Source organism: Trichechus manatus, unplaced genomic scaffold (genome assembly GCF_000243295.1).
Source record: "Trichechus manatus latirostris isolate Lorelei unplaced genomic scaffold, TriManLat1.0 scaffold00140, whole genome shotgun sequence".
Classification (NCBI taxonomy): Eukaryota; Metazoa; Chordata; class Mammalia; order Sirenia; family Trichechidae; genus Trichechus; species Trichechus manatus.
In genome coordinates this window covers 1447178-1465235 of record NW_004444076.1, presented here as the reverse complement: position 1 = coordinate 1465235, position 18058 = coordinate 1447178, and the positions used below count along the sequence as shown (strand labels likewise).

At 38.0% G+C, this 18058-nt stretch overlaps 1 protein-coding gene across 1 annotated transcript in view; it reads right to left on the bottom strand.

Annotated features, from left to right (window-relative positions):
- The window catches only part of ANKRD42 (ankyrin repeat domain 42), a 70774-nt gene that overhangs the window by 43402 nt on the left and 9314 nt on the right, over nucleotides 1-18058 (bottom strand). Inside the window, exons 3-7 of the mRNA XM_023739812.1 lie at nucleotides 17263-17426; nucleotides 15018-15125; nucleotides 8764-8883; nucleotides 7643-7778; nucleotides 3453-3653 (exon numbers count right to left, since the gene is read on the bottom strand). Of these exons, the coding sequence (XP_023595580.1) occupies nucleotides 3453-3653; nucleotides 7643-7778; nucleotides 8764-8883; nucleotides 15018-15125; nucleotides 17263-17426 (729 nt within the window). The remainder of the gene's footprint in view (nucleotides 1-3452; nucleotides 3654-7642; nucleotides 7779-8763; nucleotides 8884-15017; nucleotides 15126-17262; nucleotides 17427-18058) is intronic.

Genomic DNA, 18058 nt, shown 5'->3' with positions numbered 1-18058 from the left:
ATTGTCATAGGGCAACATTTGTAGTAACTGTTAAATGAGAAACTATTTTGTTCTGTAAGCCTTCATCTAAAGTGAGAATAGCAGCACAACTGGACAAGCATAGTCGATGTCACTGAAGTGTGCATGTAGAAATTTTTGAAATGGTGTATCTTTGGCTATGTATATTTTCACCAAAAAAAAAAGCTCAAGAAGGGAGAGGGTTGACATGTTGAGGGGTTGTTAACCGATGTCATAAAACAATATGTGTACTACTGTTTCATGAGAAACTATTTGTTCTGTAAGCCTTCACCTGAAGTACGATAAAAAAAAAAAGGAAAGAAAAGATTTGACACATTGAACACTAATGACCAAAGACCACACGAGCTGTGGGATGACATCAAGGACATGATATATGAAGAAAGCAAAAGGTAATTAAAAAGATAGGAAGGAAAAGACCATAGCAGATGTCAGAAGAAAATCTAAAACGTGCTCTTGAGCACTGAGTCCTAAAGCGAATGGAAGAAATGATGAAGTAAAAGAGCTGAACAGAAGATTTCAAAGGGCAGCTAGAGAAGACAAAGTAAAGTATTATAATGAAACGTGCAAAGATGTAAAGTTAGAAAACCAAAAGGGGAGAACATGTTTGGCATTTCTCAAGCTGAAAGAAATGAAGAAAAAATTCAAGCCTCAAACTGCAAAATTGAAGGACTCTGTGAGCAAAATATTGAATGACACCGGAAGCATCAAAAGAATATGGCAGGAATATACAGTCACTGTACCAAAAAGAATTGGTCAACATTCGATCATTTTAGGAGGCAGCTTATGATCAAGAACCAATGGTATGGAAGGAAAAAGACCAAGCTGCACTAAAGGTGAAAAACAAGTCTCTAGGAATTGATGGAATATCAACTGAGATGCTTCGACAAATAGATGCAATGCTGCAAGAGCTCACTTATCTATGCCAAGAAATTTGGAAGACACCTACCTGGTCAACTGACTAGAAGAGATACATATTTACGCCAATTCCAAAGAAAGGTGATACAATGGAATGCAAAAATTATAAACAAAATATCATTAATATCATATACAAGTAAAATGTTGCTGAAGATAATTCAAAAATGGCTACAGCAGTACATTAACTGGGAACTGTCCAAAATTCAAGCCAGATTCAAAAGAAGACGTGGAACAAGGGATATCACTGCTGATGTGAGATGGATCTTGGCTGAAAGCAGGAAATACCAGAAAGATGTTTAACTGTTTTATTGACTATGCAAAGGCGATCGACTGTATGGATCATAGCAAATTACGGATAACATTGTGAAGAACGGGAATTCCAGAGCATTTAATTGAGTTCATGTGGACCTGTACATAGACCAAGAGGCAGTCGTTCAAACAGAACAAGGGGATACTGTGTGGTTTAAAGTCAGGAAAGGTGTGCATCAGGGTTGAATTCTTTCACCATACTTATTCAATCTCTATGTTGAGCAAACAGTCCAAGAAGCTGGGCTGTATGAAGAATGGGTCCTCAGGATTGGACGAAGACTCATTAACAACCTGTGATATGCAGATTACACTCACTACCTTGCTTGCTGAAAGCAAAGATGATTTGAAGCACTTACTGATGAAGATCAAAGACTACATACAGCCTTCAGTATGGATTACACCTCAACATAAAGAAAACAAAAATCCTCATAACCAGACCAATAAGCAATATCATGATAAACAGAGTAAAGATTGAAGTTGTCAAGGATTTCATTTTACTTGCATCCACAATCAACGCCCATGAAAGCAGCAGTCAAGAAATCAAAGGACGTAAGTATGGCCCCCAAACGCCCTTTTAGCTCAGTAATGAAGTCACTCCTGAGGTTCACCCTTCATCCAAAGATTAGACGGGCCCATAAAACAAAACAAGACTAAAGAGGCACACTAGCCCAGGGGCAAGGACTAGAAGGCAGTAGGGGACAGGAAAGCTGGTAATAGGGAATCCAAGGTCAAGAAGGGAGAGTGTTTGACATGTCATGGGGTTGTTAACCAATGTCATAAAACAATATATGTACTAACTGTTTAATTAGAAGCTAGTTTGTTCTGTAAACCTTCATCTAAAGTACAATTTAAAAAAAAAAAAAATCAAAGGACGTATTGCATTGGCCAAGTCTGCTGCAAAAGACCTCTTTAAAGTGTTAAAAAGCCAAGATGTCACTCTGAGGACTAAGGTGCGCCTGACCCAAATCATGGTATTGCCCTTTGCCTCATACGTATGGGAAAGCTGGACCATGAATAAGGAAGACTGAAGAAGAACTGATGCCTCTGAATTGTGGAGAAGAATACTGAATATACCATGGGTTACCAGCACAAACAAATCTGTCTTGGAAGAAGTACAACCAGAATGCTCCTTAAAGCAAGGATGGTGAGACTTTGTCTTACATACTTTGGACATGTTATCAGGAGGGACCAGTCCCAAGAGAAAGACATCATGCTTGGTAAAGTTAAGGGTCAGCAAAAAAGAGGAAGACCCTCAATGAGATGGACTGACACAGGGGCCACAAAGATGGGTTCAACCATAGCAACGATTCTGAGGATGGCACAGGATTGGGCAGTGTTTCGTTCTGTTTTAAATGAGGCTGCTAGGAGTCAGAACCAACTCAATGGCACCTAACAACATGTGCACTGGGGTAACTAACTTCTCTCTAAGCCTCAGTTTCCCCTCCAGTAAAATAAGAAATGTATACATAATGACTTCCAAGAATCCCTCTAGGTCTGGCACTCTATAATAGAGTTGCTGCTGAAACTTTCCAGCTAGGTACTGAATTCTCCAGCTAGGCTTTCTTGCAGCTAGGTATGGCCATATGGCTAAACTCTTGCCAATGCAATGTTAGCAGAAGTGATGAGTGCAACTTCCACCTTGGGAATCTCTGGTCCTAGACATATACCTCTGCTCCCTCCTCTCCACTCCTACCTGAATTATCAACAACTAGAAAGAGCCTGGAAGACAGTAGGTACCTGAATCACTACGTAGAAGAGATTCACTCTCCAACCTTGGTTGTCACATAAGAGAAATAAACTTTCATGTCATTTAAGCCACTGAATTTTAGGATTTCTTTGTTATAGCAGACACACACACAAAAAAAACTACACATTTTCTGTATATTTTTGTGAGTATATACATTATCATCTAATATATAAAACCAAAGACTGAAATGATAAATCCAAAATGATAGTTACCTCTGAGAGAGAATAAAAGGTAATGATATTAGAGAAGGAGATTCAAGGAACTTCAACTGTATCTACAATATTATATTCTTCAAATCAGTGGTATTAACAGTGCTTATTATGTTGATTTCTCTATATTAGTGGCTAAAATATTTCATAACAAAGAAAAGAATCTGGATGAATGTGTGGGCAATGGTATGTAATAAATTTTAATATAACATTTACCTTATATATGCTAAAACATTTCAGGTTTACATACTTACTTTCCTGATCTTCTGGATCATTTCCTTCATATTCAGCCCCCTGGATAAACTGTAAGATGCTCTGTTTAAAGAACCTCTGTGCCAGGTCCAGTACATTTTCTCCATTATCATTGAAGGCTTTTAATGCTTGTGTTACACTGCTCATTCTACTGAGTAGGAATTTAAAACAGTGAAGGTGGCCTTCCATGGCTGCTAAATGAACTACAGGTAAGAGGGGGGAAAAAGAATTTTAAAATAGAAATTAACTTGAAAAAAGAAATAACACACTGGCTCTAATTCTTATAGGGAGATGACTATCGCTGCCCCATACAACAAGGTCTTACCCTTATCAAGGAGAACAGACCTTTTTTTCAGCCTGCTTCTTCTTACTCATTCAACCTTCCTGTCATCCCAAAGCAGAGGACTAAATCACTGAATAGTTACACTTACTGTAGGTATAGACAGACCACCTGAGGATCACTAAAGAGTAAGCCCAAGAAAATTATCTTAGAAACTGAAATCCCAATTATACAGTTTATAACATCAAATGCTTGTTATATAAGTAAAAAACAAACAAAATTTAGTATTTTGGGAATACAGGCAGAGAGAAACCAAAATAGTCACTATATAGATATGAATGATGTTGTTTTTATCATTAATAGATTTGTAAATTCTCTATAATAATTTATTACTTACTATATGACAAGAGGAGCCCTGGTGGTGCAGTGGTTAAGAGACTGGCTGCTAACCAAAAGGTCGGCAGTTTGAATCCATCAGCCACTCCTTGAAACCCTATGGGGCAGTTCCACTCCATCTTACAGGGTTGCCATGAGGTCAGCTACGTATGTTGAGCAAATAATCCAAGAAGCTGGACTGTATGAAGAAGAATGGGGCACCAGGATTGGAGGAAGACTCATTAACAACCTGCATTACGCAGATGACACAACTTGCTTGCTGAAAGTGAAGAGGACTTGAAGCACTTACTAATGAAGATCAAAGACCACAGCCTTCAGCATGGATTACACCTCATTATAAAGAAAACAAAAGTCCTCACAACTGGACCAATAAGCAACGTCATGATAAACAGGGAAAAGATTGAAGTTGTCAAGGATTCCATTTTACTTGGATCCACAATCAACACCCATGGAAGCAGCAGTCAAGAAATCAAAAGACACATCGCATTGGGCAAATCTGCCGCAAAAGACCTCTTTAAAGTGTTAAAAAGCAAAGATGTCACCTTGAAGACTAAGGTGCACCTGACCCAAACCATGGTGTTTTCAAACGCCTCATATGCATGCGAAAGCTGGACCACGAACAAGGAAGACCCAAGAAGAATTGATGCCTTTGAATTGTGGTGTTGATGAAGAATATTGAATATACCATGAACCGCCAAAAGAACAAAGAAATCTGTCTTGGAAGAAGTATCACCAGAATGCTCCTTAGAAGCAAGGATGGTGAGACTACGTCTTGCATACTTTGGACATGTTGTCAGGAGGGATCAATCTCTGGAGAAGGACATCACATTTGGTAAAGTACAGGGTCAGCAAAAAAGAGGAGGACCCTCAACAAGATGGAGTGACACAGTGGCTGCAACAATGGGCTCAAGCTTAACAATGACTATGAGGATGGCGCAGGACTGGGCAGTGTTTCGTTCTGTAGTACACAGGGTCACTATGAGTCAGAACCAACTCAACGGCATCTAACAACAACAATCAATCGATTGTATTTTTACATAAGACTTTGAAAATATTTTTAAATATCATTTACAAATGCCACAAAAATTAAATAACAATTAAAACACCCAACAAAAGAGATGTAATACCTCTACACAGAAAGCTACAAAGCGTTACTGAGATAAATTAAACAAGATCAAAATAAGTAGAGGGATATGCTATGATTATGAATTGGAAGATTCAAAATAATAATGTCAGTTATCCTCAAATCGATCTGTAGATTTAATAAAATCCCAACCAAACTCCCAGCAGTTTTTTGGTAAAAATTTACAAGCTGATTCTACACGAAAATTGCAAAGGGTCAAGAAGAACCAAAACAACCTTAAAGAAGAATAGCAAAGTAGGAGAGCTTCCCTTCCTAAAATCCAAGACTTATAAAGCTACGGTAATTAAGACAGTGTAGTACTACCATAAGGACAAACAGACCCAAAGAACAAAACAGAGAGTCCAAAAACAAATCCACACAGAGATGGTGCCAGTATATGACAAAGGTGCCAACTGCAAAGCACTAAGCGAAAGTACAGTCTTGTCAATATCAATATATAGAGTTGTGTCAACTGGGTAGTCACATGAAAACCAAAAATGAAACTTTACCCCTACGTTGCATTATACACAAAAAAGTCAGTTCCATGTGGGTTAGGATCTAAATGTGAAAGTAAAACAATAAAATTTCTACAAGATAATACAGAAGAATGTCTTCATGACCAAAGAGCGGAGAAAACTTTTTTCTTAAAAGACAGACAAACCAATAGAAAAACTGGCAAAAGATTTGAACCAGTATTTCACAAAAGAAGAAACCAAATGGCCAATAAGCATATGAAAAGCTGTTCAACATTAGTCATCAAGAAATGTACATCAGAACTTCAGTTAGATATCTATGTAACTACATACCCCGAAGAATGATTAAAATAATAAAGACTAATAATAACAAATGTTAATAAGAAAGTAGAGCATCTGAAACTCTTACACACTGCTAGTGGGTATGTAAATTGGTAGGAAAAGCAAAAGAAACCAGACACAAAAGAATACTGATGTATGATTTTATTCCATGAAGTACAAAAAGAGAAAAAACTAATTTATGGTGTTAGAAGTCAAGGTAGTGATTAACTTTGGAGGGTGGGAGTAACTGGGGAAAGGACATGAGAACTGAGTGCTGGTAATAGTCTATTTCTTAATCTGGGGGATGGTTACAAAGAAATGTTCACCTGTGAAAATTCAATAAGCTGTACACTTGAATTGGGTACTTATCTGTATGCATGTTACATTTCAATTTAAATTCTTACTTCTTAAAAAAACTTTTAAAAAATGACCTAGGGCGAAATAGAGTTATTTTTCAGGTAAATAAAAATTGAGAGTTTATACCAACAGACCCTCACTAAAGGATCACTAAAGGATGTACTTCAGAAAGAAGCAAAAGGACCCTGAAGGAAGTGTGAAGGGATTAGAGATGAAGCCAGGAAGGTTAAGTAAGAACCAAATTATGAAGGGTCCAGGATGCCAAGCTAAGGAATTAGAGCTTCAAAGGGATCCATGGAGTTTTCAGTAGCAAAGTACCTTGATCAGACCTGCTCATACCATTCTGCCTGGCCTTCTCCTTCATTTTTTTGATTCTTAATATTTCTTTAAGATACAATTCAAGTATTTTCAATAACCCTCACTCTAACCTCACTGTGATCTGAATTTCTACAGCACTTACTTTCTGCATCACTTCCTCAGGCCTTAGCTTATGCTGCCTTGTATTGCTACTTCTTAAAGAAAGAAAGGGTGTTTAGAGGCTAGGTCTCAACTAGCCAGTTGACTGCAGACTAGACAATGAAGTTATCAAATTAACGCAAATACATTTGTGTCCTCTATTCATACTGTTAAAAAAAAAAAAGTAGTGTGTGGGGCAGACAGATATGAAGTTAGAAAATAACACTAGACAGCAGATGAAGGAAACAGCTGGTAGAAAGATAGATTCCAAGTTTAATTTTGCCAATTCCTCTTTTGCTGATATAGTTCCAAAGGAAGAAAAAAGAAAAGAAATTAATCACATTAAAAGACAAACAGAAACGTTTGAGATGAGTATACAGCATGGGAAAGGAGCCCTGGTGGTGCAATTGTTGAGTACTCAGCTGCTAACCAAAAGCTCAGCTGTTCGAACCCACTAGTCACTCCATGGGAGAAAGATGTGGCAAAACACGTGCACAGCCTTGGAAACCCTATAGGGCAGTTTTACTCTGTCCTGTAGTATCACTATGAGTTGGAATCGACTCAATGGCAATGGATTTTTTTTATAGAACATGGCAAGATTTAAGATTAAAAAATGTGCATGTTAACATATTTACCACTTTAGTTTTGTGCGGGACTGATAGAATGATGATAGTTTAAATTCCTTAAATATGTGCAAACATTAAGAAGTTTAACTTCCTTAAATATGTGCAAACATTAAGAAGTTTACATTAATGAAAATCCAAAATATTTGCTTTTGTTACTTACCTGGAAGGTTTCCATTGCAGTCCACATCTTCTATGCCACATCCCCATTTAACAAGAAGTTGCAAACAGCCAAGCCTCCCGTGAAAAGACGCATAATGTACAGGTGTCCATTCTCTCTTATCAGTCACACTGGGATCCTAGAGGTAACATTCACAAAGATTCAGTTTCCTTCCACTTTGTAAGGAAACACTAAGCCTAGCATCTTAATTCTACAAATGAGAATCTAAGGCTGTTCTTAAAACTTAAAGGCAAGCACTAAATATAACAGAAAAAGTGGACCTCACAAAAATTTAAACTGCAACCGTTAGTTTGAACATATGCATTAATAAGATACTAGTGAAATTTTATAAAATAGCCTTTTTTAAAAGGACATAACTAGTCACGTAAAATAGTTTGCAAAAAAGAAACTTAACTAGTCATTTTGCTGGTTGCAGTTTCTTGACCCGTAAAATGAGAGAGATGGATTAAGGGATCATATCATTGACAGTATAAACAAAGAGTTAATGAACAAGTATTTAATAGGTTTTTCACTGATTTTCTAACTATAGAAGCATCAATTCTTAGTATAATATCCTCAAAATTCACAATTCCTTTCTTAAAAGAATCTGTTTTTTTACAACCACTAGGTAGAGTCACTATGAGTCGGAATCGACTAAATGGCAACGGGTTTTAGGTAATATTAAAAATAAAATTGTGATGAATAAATGAAGTTTCTAGAGATATAAATCACTTTCTAAATTACTAGTGCATGAGAGAGAAGAATTACAAAAGAAACACATAAGCAGAAACAGAAAATTATGAAGATTTGCAATCACCTTGTTAAAATTTATTCGGAAGCTTCAGAATCTTCCCACTTAAACTCTGAACTGACATAAAGAACCCAAAGTCCCTGAAATGTTTTGTACTACTAAACTGCTGTCTTGGGAGATTAATCTAATTGTTTTGAAGTTCATCTGAGTTACTGCTCCCATATTTAAAGATGAAAAAGTTAAAGAGAAAGATTAAATTACCTCCCCAAAGTGACGTAAGGGATTTAAAAAATCAGGAAGAGATAACCAGACTACCAAATGCTATTCCATCTATACGATTACACATTCTCACACATTAACAGGAACCCCTCACCACACCACTTCGGAGCATTATCTGTAAAGTGAAAGAATGTCCATGGGTCGCAGCAAGATGTAAAGGATTGCATCCACGATCATCCTGAGCTGACAGATTTGCTCCATTGATTATAAGAGCCTAAAAATAGAGAAGAGACAATTTGTGTTTACATGAGTATAGTTGCTAAATATAATCTCAGATGTGGATTTCTTTAAGGCAAACAATTTATTAATCTATAGCTAAATTATTACATATGTATTTATATATGTGCTACAGGAAAAATGTGAGAAGTTCTTAGCTTATCCTACGAAAATGCTTGAGGGCTTTCTGGACATTGCCTAGGAGTCATTTATAATATAATACCTGATTTCACACTCTGATCTGAGTATATACATATAATTTATAAGGCACACTTTTCATAAGTACAGATTAATAATTACCAAGTTAAATATTTATTAATGCTAAGTTAAAACTGAAATTTAAACTTGCACTATTTCAAAAGCAGAAACTTTTATCAGCTGGGTTTTGAACGTAATAAAAGGATTTCATTATTAAATTAACTAGCTCTAAGTTCCAAATCAAGAAGCCCTGGTGGCACAACAGTTAAGCACCCAGCTGCTAACTGAAATTCAAAACATCAGCAGCTCTGAAGGAGAAACACCTGATAATATGTTCCCTTAAAGATTACAGCCTAGAAAACCTTATGGGGAAGTTCTACTCTGTCACATGGGGTTACTATGAGTCAAAAATCAACTCATAACGAGCTCCAAATCAAGCTTCTGAAACTCCATCTAAATTTACAATTGGCCCAGTTTCTGTATATGGGTTATGTCATATATATGTAGCACACCCCTCTATATAATACATGGAGTAACTGGTTTAAAAGAATTAATATTTTTCAGTTTTTTCTACCTCAGCCCTTTTTTATTAACCAGTCAACATTAACCAGTATATCAACAAAAGTTTAAAAAAATAAAAAAAAACCCGTTGCCATCGACTCGATTCCAACTCATAGCAACCCTACAGGACAGAGTAGAACTGCCCCATAGGGTTTCCAAGGAGCGCCTGGTAAATTCAAACTGCAGACCTTTTGGTTAGCAGTGATAGCTCTTAACTACTATGCCGTTTACTCGGTCATAATTCCCATCAAGAGTTGTAGGAAGAACAGTCTCCGTGATTGCGTCTGACTCCCATAATTACTCAATAATCATCATAAACCATACATTGAGTGTTTATTATGTAATGAGTCACTATGAAGAATATGACAACGTATCATCCAGTTAGGGAATTAGGACATAAGTAGAGGCAGAGATAATCAAGTATACAAAGCAGTCCTTGATAAGCAACAACTACATAGAATAGTACAAAAAAAAAAAAAAAACCCATTGCCGTCGAGTCGACTCTGACTCATAGTGACTCTATAGGACAGGGTTTCCAAGGAGCACCTGGTGGATTCAAACTGCCGACCTTTTGGTTAGCAGCCATAGCTCTTAACTACTACGCCACCAGCGTTTCCGTCAGTACAAAAAAAACACCACAAGAAGTCTGAGAAGGAAGAGATCACTTTGAGGAAGGGAGGACAATCAAGGCAGGAGTGGTCTGAATTAATGATTGGAGGAAGGAAAGTATCGGGTAGTTTCATTTGACCCTGATGACCCCTAAAGTTACTACTGTATTCTCTCCTTCCTTTCATTGTCTAGCTTCTCAAATTAGTACCTCAATACCGCAACTTCAAATCCACCTGCAAACTGGTTGCCATCCCTCCCAGGGCACAGAAATATACCTAACCTCTCTCCCTATCGTGAGCTCTCATTCACCAAGTTCAATGCCTTTCCTTAAGATGATTTGCCTTAGATTTATCCTGCACTGATGCTCTGCCTACCTTCTTTAACTTCTTCCTTTACCTCCATAGCCCTCATTGATCCTGGCTCTCCTATCTCTCCGACCTTCCTTCTCTGAATTCTTTACTCATTTCTCTGCTTCCTCCCATCTCTATTATTAACATTCTTCAACATTAAATCCTCAACACTTTACACTCTCCTCTATACTTTCTTACTTGTAACCTCCTGAAATCTTTGTCTTCAGCCCCCTTTTTCAACTGCCTGGACTTTCTCTACCTGGATGACGTACAGGCTCGTTAAACTCAACGTGCCAAATTCAACTCAACATATTTTTCTTCAAATCTCCCTTGCCTTTTTAATTTCTCATTTATATCCACGGTATATAATGATCTGTTATTCTGACTCAAACTTTAAGTTTTCATTATACTCATTATACTCTGTCAATGCCCACGTTGCAAATGTCTTGAATCATTTCCTTTCTGCGGTAGATTAATTACTTTTGTGCGTGGCCTTTCTATCCATGGTCTTGTAACTCCCACCCAAATGACTGTGTGATAGGGTAATTGTGGCCTACCAATGGGATTGGTCAGTTTTGCCTTGAAAGAGAGCCAATTCCACAGCAGAGAGGAGGAACCTACCACCAACAAGAAAGGAGAGACCAGCAAGAGAGACCCAGCAGCAGAAATCTGGCAGCAGGAGACATCGTGGTGAGCTTCCTGGCCCATGAAGAGAGAAAGCTGAGTGCCTTTGGGCAAAGACTGAAGGCCAGGGAGAGGCATGCCTGCAAGCACGGCTGAGGAGATGCTATCCTGATGGAAGAACTGTATCCTGAGTGTTCTTGAGCCTGAAGTGTAACTGTTACTTCCCTAATAAACCCCATAATTTTAAGTACGGTCTGTAAGTTCTGTGTGGCCATTGCAATGAATTATCAAACATAGTAGAGTGCTGTGGGAGGGATGGTTGGTGTCAGAATTAGTTAAGATGGCAGAGAGAGGAGGCATGTCATGGGAGTCAAACTTGAGCTGTTGATCTGGATTCTCCTTTCCCCTTGTGAAGTAAGAGGAGGTTAGACACTACCCTCAAGCCATTTTTACACTTTCCCACTGCACTACCTAATTTCACCCTAGTGACTACAGGAAGTCTCCTAACTGGTCTTCTTGCCTCCAAACTCTCTCTTCATCTCAGTTAATCCTGGATACATGGTGCTAAAATAGTTTCCTGAAATACTGATTTCATAACCTCATTCCCCTGTAAATGCCCAAGTGCACATGTATGTGTATATCTGGGGACCAGTAAACCAGTTGCCATCCACTTGACTTCAACTCATGGTGACCCCATATATGTCAGAGTAGAACTGTGCTCCACAGACTGATTTTTCAGAAGTAGATCCAGGCCTTTCTCCCTAGGCACCTCCAGGGGAACTCGAACCTCCAACCTTTTGGTTAGCAGTCAAGTGCATTAACCATTTGCACCATGAGGAATATGCATAAAAACTCTCTTTACTATATGATTTAATCCAAACTCTTTATTCCCTTCTAAGACATTTTACAAATCTGGCCTATCCAAACTTAGTTCATAATAGTCCACAAACCAACCATGGTCTCGGGGAACATCTAGCTCAACTGGCATGACACAGTTTATAAAGACAATGCTCTACATTCTACCTTGGTGAGTAGTGTCTGGGGTCTTAAAAGCCTGTGAGCGGCCATCTAAGATACTCCACTGGTCTCATCCCTTCGGGAGCAAGGGAGAATGAAGAGAACCGGATACAAGGAAAAGATTAGTCCAAAGGACTAATTGTCCACAGCTACCAAGGCCTCCACCGGACTGAATCCAGTACAGCTAGATGGTGCCCGGCTACCACCACTGACTGCTCTGACCAGGATCACAACAGACGGTTCTGGACGGAGCTGGAGAAGGATGTAGAGCATAATTCTAACTCACAAAAAAAAGACCAGATTTACTGGCCTAAAGGAGACTGGAGAAACCTTGAGAGTATGGCCCCCAGACACCCTTTTAGCTCAGTGGTGAAGTTACCTCCGAGGTTCACTGTTCAGCCTGGGAGCGGACAGCCCCATAAAACCATATGAGACTAAAGAGGTACAGGAGTCCAGTGACAAGGGCCAGAAGGCAGAAGGGGACAAGGAACCTGGTGATAGGGAACCCAAGGTTGAGTAAGGATATTGTTGATGTGTTGTGAGATTGTTAACCATTGTCATAGGGCAACATTTGTAGTAACTGTTAAATGAGAAACTATTTTGTTCTGTAAGCCTTCATCTTAAGTGAGAATAACAGCACAATTGGAAGAGCGTAGTCAATGTCACTGAACTGTGCATGTACAAATTTTTGAAACGGTGTATCTTTGGCTATGTGTATTTTCACCAAAAAAAAAAAAGGTCAAGAAGTTAGAGGGTTAATATGTTGTGGGGTTGTTAACCAATGTCATAAAACAACATGCGTACTACTGTTTCAAGAGAAACTATTTGTTCTGTAAGCCTTCACCTGAAGTACAATAAAATATATAAAAAAAAAAAAAAGGTTAATAAACATACGAAAAATAAAATAAAATAATAGTCCACAACCCAAACCATCTAAATTCAGTCATACTCATATAATGGGATATCCCCTGAACATACCTCATTTTTCCAATTTTGGGCCTTCACAGAGAAGTAGAGGTTAACAGAACAAAGTCTAGGTTCAAATCCTGGCTCTGTCATTTACTTAGGCAAGGTACTTAAACTCTCTGAATCTGTTTCCTCATCTGTAAAAAGGTGAACTCATAGGATTGTTGTATTAAAAGAGATGATGCAGGGAAGACTGTGACTGACACATATGTTCAATAAATGACAACCATTATTTATATTTGCTCCTAACATATCCTCCCCCTAGAATGCTTCTCACTACTTCTCTCTTTAAATCAACCCATTCTTATAGGCTTAGCTGAAGTTTTATATCCTCCATTAACGATTCCTCTACTTTCTCCTAAGTTGTACAGTTGTTCTCATCTATACTTTTCATCTATACTTTTCATTAGAACCTTAATCCTAGACTATGATTTGTATTGTTTTTTAGCTTACTGAGTAGAGGTCCTATCATTCCAAACAGAACCTCAGCTTCTTACAGGCAGGGACTGTTTGCTTATATGACTTTGTATATAAATAGACTTTCCAGTCTATTTCAGTATATTAATTAAATCTAGTTACTTTAGTAAACCAGACTCTGCCACATATTAATGTGTTACCCTATATAGGAAATACATTAAATAAGAAATTTCAGGCATGGCAAGCTATAAAGAACAAAATTAGGGGATTTTCCTCATTCCTAAATAAGGAATGTGCATCAGGGTTGTATCCTTTCACCATACCTATTCAATCTGTATGCTGAGCAAATAATCCGAGAAGCTGAACTATATGAAAAAGAACAGGTCATCAGGATTGGAGGAAGACTCATTAACAACCTGCAATATGCAGATGACACAACCCTGATTGCTGAAAGTAACGAGGACTTGAAGCACTTACTGATAAAGATCAAAGACCACAGCCTTCAGTATGGATGACACCTCAATATAAAGAAAACAAAAATCCTCACGACTGGACCAATAAGAAACATCATGATAAATGGAGAAAAGATTGAAGTTGTCAAGGATTTCATTTTACTTGGATCTACAATCAACACTCATGGAAGCAGCAGTCAGGAAATCAAAAGACACATTGCATTGGGCAAATCTGCTGCAAAAGACCTCTTTAAAGTGTTCAAAAGCAAAGATGTCACCTTGAAGACTAAGGTATGCCTGACCCAAGCCTTGGTGTTCTCAATCACCTCATATGCATGTGTAAAGCTGGATGATGAATAAGGAAGACCAAAGAACGGATGCCTTTGAATTGTGGTGTTGGAGAAGAATACTGAACACACCATGTACTACCAAAAGAACGAACAAATCTGTCTTGCAAGAAGTGCAACCAAAATGCTTCTTGGAAGCTAGGACGGCTTTGGGCATGTTGTCAGGAGGGATCAATCCCTGGAGAAGGACATCACGTTTGGTAAAGTAGAGGGTCAGTGTAAAAGAGGAAGACCCTCAACGAGATGGACTGACACAGTGCCTGCAACAATAGGCTTAAGCATAACAAGAATTGTGAGCATGGCACAGGACCAGGCAGTGTTTGGTTCTGTTGTATGTAGGGTCACTACAACACAACAACAACAAATAAGGAATGTGGCATTCTTCAAAACAACACAAACAAACAGGAAACTACTTCATCATATAAAAGGATCTGATCTCATACTATTTGCTTAAGTGGATAATTGGTACCACAGTATCAGAGTCCAGTAAGTTCTTGTTTAGAACATATAACTTAAACTAAGGGATGGCCTATGCTAAAGTAATTAAACTTAATGAATTAAAAACATGTAACCAAAGTTAGTTATTATTACCTGCATACAAGCATCCTGACCCCTGATTGCAGCTATGTGAGCTGCTGTCCAGCCTCTCATAGTTACTTGTGTGATATCAGCTTCACGCCAGAGCAGCCAATGAAGACACTAAATTCAGAAAATAACCACATTAACAAGTAATTAGGCAGATTTTTTTTAATGTTTTTAAATTTTTTAAATTTAGTTTATTATTATGAAATTCCCAGTGCAGCCTGAAAGGCATCATAAGTAAATGAGGCAGACCAGGTGTAAGAAAAACAAAAGCACAATGAAAAATGGTAGCCAACAGGTGGCCTCACTGTTGGGTAAACAACAGGCAGTAGCGCGATCTGTAGAAAACAGGAGACCACCTTATCTACAAGGTGCAGATGCTACTCAGTTCCAGCCAGTTGTTGCCGTGAGGGAAATGTAGATCCCATGTTGGAAAATCTTCTGTTTGACCAGTATTATGCAAGCCAAGCAAAACACATCTGTAAGCCAAATTCCCTCAAGGGCCACCAGTTTGAAACCTCTGATACGGATCTTAAAATGGGGCCAGAAGCTTCCACATCAGAGAAGAAACTATTATTTAAATGATACTCTCTAAAAGTAAGTGATTAAAAAAAAGGAGAGAAGTCAGATACATCTAAATCTAAGAATTTTAAAACTCCAACTAAGTTTCAACTAATACAGTACTTAGAAGTCTGTGTTACATATGGTATTACCGTCTTTATGTTATATGTTGAAGTCTGTATATTCTACATTCAGGAACTTTCTTTGCCTTTAAAAGAGATGATCACTTGATTGGGATACACTGTCATTATCAGTCATAACCACATCATTTATAGAAAAGGTTTGTAGTTTAGATATCCTTTTTCTGTCATGGAGATTAATGGCCAATTAAATATGAAAAAAACATTCAACAAATATTTATAGTGATCCTATTATGTGCTAACAATTGTTCTAGGCGTGGGAGATACAGAGTAAACAAAGTTTCTGCTCTCCTGTAGATCATGTTCTAGTAGGGCAAGACAGGCAACGGACAAATAAAAATATATACTATATCAAAAGCTATGATGAAAAAGGAAGCAGAGTAAAAGGATACAGGTGACTATGTGGTGGGGGATGGTGCTACCACTGAAAAGCAAAATTTTTGACCTATAAAAATAACAAAAATTTAAAAGGTTGACAATTTCCAGTGATGGCCAGGTTGAGGGGGAATCGTCATTCTTACACACTGTAGGTGGTAATGTAAACATGTACAATATTTTTGCAACTCGAAAGAATCCATCAAAATTTAATATATACGTGTACCTATAATCTTTAATCCAGTAATTCTACTCCAATATCTATTCTAAAAAATGTTCAAGTACACAAAGGTATATGTCACAAGGACGCTCCAATGGCACTTTGTTAATAATAGTAAAAAGACCAAAATGAACTAAATGTCTATCACCACTATGGATTACTCGCAGCCATTTAAAATAATGAGGTGATTTTACATATATGGAAATGGAAAATGTCTAAGAAATTAGTTTTCGTTGTGTTTTCGTGTTTACAAAAGGAAGTTACAGAACTGTACATATAATGTGATCTTGGTTTTGTTTAAAAACAAAACTGTGTACATGGGCACATTTATGTGTGTCTTATTTTTAACTCATTTATCTACTTCTACTAATTTTAAATGAGATAAATGAGATGTGTTCTCTATCGAACCTAGATGGTACTGTGACTGTGGTAAAAGTGACACTATATGACTTCTAAGGGAAGGACATATAAGATGATACAGCTTCCACCTCGATCTCTTGGGATTCTTGCCTTTGGAACCTAGCCACCATGTTATGAGGAAGCACAAACTACCTGTGTGGAGTGACCACATGAATAGACCCACATGGAGACGAATTACAGTACCCAGCCTACTGTGTCAACCACCAGACATCTGAGTGAACAAGCCTTCAGAAGATTCCAACTCCAGCTTTTCAATCTTCCAGCTCAAACCCCAGACATTGTAAAGCAGAGACAAGTTGTCCCCATGGTCCAAATTCCTGGTCCACTGATGAACATAAACAAATGATTGTTTTATGCCACTAAGTTTTGAGGTAATTTGTTAATGAAGCCAAAGTAACCAGAACATCCAAATAGTAGACTGATAAAAATGAAGACTATTTGCAGTGCCTAACATAAAGTCTCAGCCCTGTTTGCTGAATTTACAAAACTCCTACAACTGTAAACTTACCTGAGTTTAATAATTCATATAGCTTCTTACCTCCAAGCTTCCAGAATGTGCTGCCCAATGTAAAGGGGTAAATTTATGGATGGCATCAACTTCATTAATACTGGCTCCATGTTCCACTATTTCTGAAAGCTGCTGTACATCTCCAGTTCGTACTGCATCATGTATGCTACCAAAATGCGCCTTCTTCCTGACACCTGTTGAAAAATCAAGTTGCTTAAAATATATTACAGAACTGTGAAAGAAAGGCTAAAGCAATGATTCGACAGAAGCACAAAATCACTTTAGCCTTCCAAGTAATTTACTACAAAGATGTCTGCAATTAACATCTTACTCAGACCTCCAGTTTGAGCTCCAACATGTAAAGAGCATGGAAGTTGTCACTCCTTACAAGAAAAAAGCTGAACAATGCAAAAATCAACAACTTTTCTTGGATTCTTCAGAGAACTGAGGTCACAGGGCAAACTGCTACCCAAAATCAAGAGAAACAGGAGAGTACAAAGAAACACAGCTGAGTTCAGCTTAGCTGGAGCAGAAGCTGCTAAAGCCATAAACTCATAGAAACACTTAAACAGTAGCTTTGATGTACTGCTGAGGCCTGAGTTGTACTAGTCGGAGAGTAAGAAATTCCTGGGGTACTTTGGTGAGTGGCATCTGGGGTCTTAAAAACTTGCAAGTAGCCATCCAAGATGCATCAATTGGTCCCAACCACCTGGAGTAAAGGAAAATGAAGAACACCAAAGACACAAGGAAAGTAGTAGCCCAGGAGACAGAAAGGACCACATAAACCAGAGACTTCATCAGCCTGAGACCAGAAGAACTAGATGGT